Source organism: Nanorana parkeri, unplaced genomic scaffold (assembly GCF_000935625.1).
Source record: "Nanorana parkeri isolate BGI_ZX_2015 unplaced genomic scaffold, ASM93562v1 scaffold1241, whole genome shotgun sequence".
In the NCBI taxonomy this organism is placed as follows: domain Eukaryota; kingdom Metazoa; phylum Chordata; class Amphibia; order Anura; family Dicroglossidae; genus Nanorana; species Nanorana parkeri.
In genome coordinates this window covers 280,804-284,165 of record NW_017307509.1, presented here as the reverse complement: position 1 = coordinate 284,165, position 3,362 = coordinate 280,804, and the positions used below count along the sequence as shown (strand labels likewise).

General features: G+C 45.5%; 1 protein-coding gene across 1 annotated transcript in view; it reads left to right on the top strand.

The window, feature by feature from the left end:
* LOC108797189 (chymotrypsin-like elastase family member 2A) overlaps positions 1-3,362 on the top strand; it is a 12,020-nt gene that overhangs the window by 1,020 nt on the left and 7,638 nt on the right. Inside the window, exons 2-3 of the mRNA XM_018568764.1 lie at positions 1,019-1,107; positions 2,695-2,792. Coding sequence (XP_018424266.1) covers positions 1,019-1,107; positions 2,695-2,792 — 187 coding nt within the window. The remainder of the gene's footprint in view (positions 1-1,018; positions 1,108-2,694; positions 2,793-3,362) is intronic.

Genomic DNA, 3,362 nt, shown 5'->3' with positions numbered 1-3,362 from the left:
TCTCCTCTCTCCCTTCTCCCCCTCTCTCCTCTCTGCCCTCTCTCCCTCTCCCCCCTCTCTATCTCTTGGGGTTTTTTTTGATTATGGTTTGATAAGTCCCACTAGTGATGTCCAATCACCTCAAGTGATAAGGCTTCCAATGCATTGTCTCTGGCTTCCGTGCAACCGCACAATTCTGAAGACCGTATCTGCTCTTATCTTAAAGTGACACTAAACTCAGCAGTTAAATCTTAAAAATACATTCAAAGGACCCTAACTCTGAACAACAATGTATCTTATTTGTGTATCACTCGGCTGTAGATCCTCCAATCATCTCTGACTTCATGCTGACACTGTCCTTCCTTCTGGAGGGGGGCTACTTTTCTTCCCCATGGTCCCTGTGTGTGTTGTAAAGTAGTCACCGCTCCAATCTCGCTCCCGGGATGGACTACAATCTCACGTTTAGTTTACTCATTTGTATTGAGATTGTAGTCCATCTCGGGAGCGAACTTGGAGCGGTGACTACAACACACGCAGGGACCATGGGAAACACAAGTAGCCCCCCACCAGAAGGAAGGACAGTGTCAGCACCAATCCAGAGATGATTGGAGGTTCTACAGTCGAGTGATACACAAATAAGATACATTGTTGTTCATAGTAAGGGTCCTTTGAATGTATTTTTAAGGTTTAACTCCTGAGTTTAGTGTCACGTTAAAGCATCTGCTACTGATGGCTCAGAGCCAGATACCACATCATACCTTCAGAGGTCTAGTGCAGTCCATGCTTCATCAGGTCAGGAAAAGGGGGACCTACTCAATATTAGGTGGGTGATGATCATACTCTAATGTTATGGCTGTTATGGCAGTATATATATATATCACAGAGTCGTATACTGCAGTACGAGTTGCTTCCACACCTATATTCAGACTCGGACCTGAATGTTTTCCCATCAATGACTCCACCACCAACCTGGACCACTCATCTCTGTAACCATGTTGCTACCTGTGGGGCTGATTTTTGCCTTTATTCTTTGATTTAGCGTACGGCTGTGGCGTTCCCGCCTACAAGCCAGCCGCATCGAGGGTGGTAAACGGCGTGGACGCCGTGCCAAACAGTTGGCCTTGGCAGGTAAGCAGCGGATCTACACATTGTATACATACCCAGGGATTCTATTAATGGGGCTTTGAGGGTCATAAAAGGAAATAGGTACAAATGTTTGTTACATTTCATTTGCTACAAAACATATTCGCCTACGGTGTATCCATAGCCAGTTTTGGGGGGAGCAGGGAGGGATTAGAACTCCTGTCAGGTTTTTAAAGCTGGCGGTGTCCTCTTTGGCTAGAGCCGCCCCTCTTTTTGTCCTGGTGACCATTCTCAGCTAAGTGAGGGGAAAACAAAAAAGGTAACAAATAGCATCACAACAGGAGGGGAGGGGACAACTAAGAAGAGAACTTCCTTCATTTTTTTTTTATTTCCTCTCATTTCCTGTTGCATCTTCGGCACAGGAAGGGAAGGGAAATCTCCCCAGCCCTTCCCTACTCCATCCAACACCAAAAAAATGTTTTGGCTTTACATTGCATACACTTTAATTGGAGAGATTAAACCCAAATCACTGTCCAGTAATACTAAGCAGGAAGCAGATCCTGTTTATGTAATGAGCCGGTACATCTTCCCCCCTGTACATTACAAACCATTAGGGATGCACCGATACCGATACTAGTATCGGTGCCGATGCCGAGTATTTGGGCAAGTACTTGTACTCGCCCAAATGATCTGATGCCCAGCCCGATACTTGAGCTTCCGGTATCAGGAAGCCGGGCAGCGAGTCATTACATGCTGCCCGGCTTCCTGATTGGCCGGGAAGCCAGCTTTTTTCCCTCATCACCTGGTGACGAGGGAGCATGAAGCCGGCTTCCCTGACAATCAGGAAGCCGGGCGCCATGTAATGACTCGTTGCCCGGTTTCCTGATTGCCCAGCTTCTCGACCAATCAAGAAGCCGGGCAACGAGTCATTACACGATGCCCGGCTTCCTGATTGGCCAGAAAGCCGGCTCCATGCTTCCTGGTCACCTGATGACGGTGCATGGAGACGGCTTCGCTGATATTCGGGAAGACGGGTGGCGAATATTTACATGCCGCCCACCTTCCTTGATGGGACTTCCGGTATCGTTATTCGTACTCGATACCGAAAAACCGGTATCGGTGCATCCCTACAAACGATACAATTTTTTGCTTTCTATATTAACATAATGTGTATCTAGAAAGGTGTAAAAGTTCACAGTTAGTAGCGTTGATCCCGAAATTTGGATGGAGTTAGATTTGAATTGAATTTTGTGAATTTGGATGTCCTGAGCTGAATCTGAATTTTAGGGGGGTCTATTTATAAACAAGGGCCCTGTGAATATCTTCGAACATTCATTTTGGAGTAATAATTCTTAAAACCAATGTCCTTAATATAAATGTTCCCAGTTTGAATGTTGTGTGTTGTAATAATACAAAGTGGCCACTAGATGGAGCTGAGGAGCTTGGGAAATTAGTGCACATAAAGGGCACGGTATCGCAAGTCTGATTTTTGGTGTGATCATAGGTCATGTATAAGGTCGGGCTTTCTTGTTTCTTTCTATGTTCCAGTAATCTCTGTATATGGCTTATTTTTGCTGTCTTTCTCCTCATATGTGTATTATTTATATCACTGAGCACTTATGTTTCCAACAGGTGTCACTGCAGTACACCTCGGGGGGATTATGGTACCACACCTGCGGTGGATCTCTGATCTCCAGCGAATGGGTGTTGACCGCAGCTCACTGCATCAGGTATGTGAGGCATTTGGCCCTCAAATGTAAAATGCAAACAATTTAAGTGAATTCAAAGGACTTTCAGGTGACTGATGGTCCGAGAGTCATGCACCGAGAGCCTGACAGTGTCAGGAGAGAGGAGGACCTCATCCCGCCGGGTGAACGGTTCCTCCTCTCTCTTAATTAGATCACCGCGTCAATTAGATGACCGCGCCTGCGCGATGACATCATCGCACACGCGCGTGTTGACATCATGCGCATGCGCAATGACATCACTGCGGGGTGTCACCCGGTCTCCGCTCCGGGTGACGCCCTTCCTCGGAACGCCCCTGATGTAGATGGAGCTGAGGAACATAGGAAATACTTTTCTGATATCTGACACGGCAATACTGTATTTTGGCCTCTAGATGGAGCTGAAGAGCACAGGAAAGAAATACTTAACTCTGATGCGCCACAGCTCCATCTAGTGGCCAATATGCAGGATTACATTACATACATTCAATCTGAGAAGAAAATATAATAACAATAATAATAATATTAGGAAAATATAATAATATTACAAATAATAAAAAATAATAATATTATTAA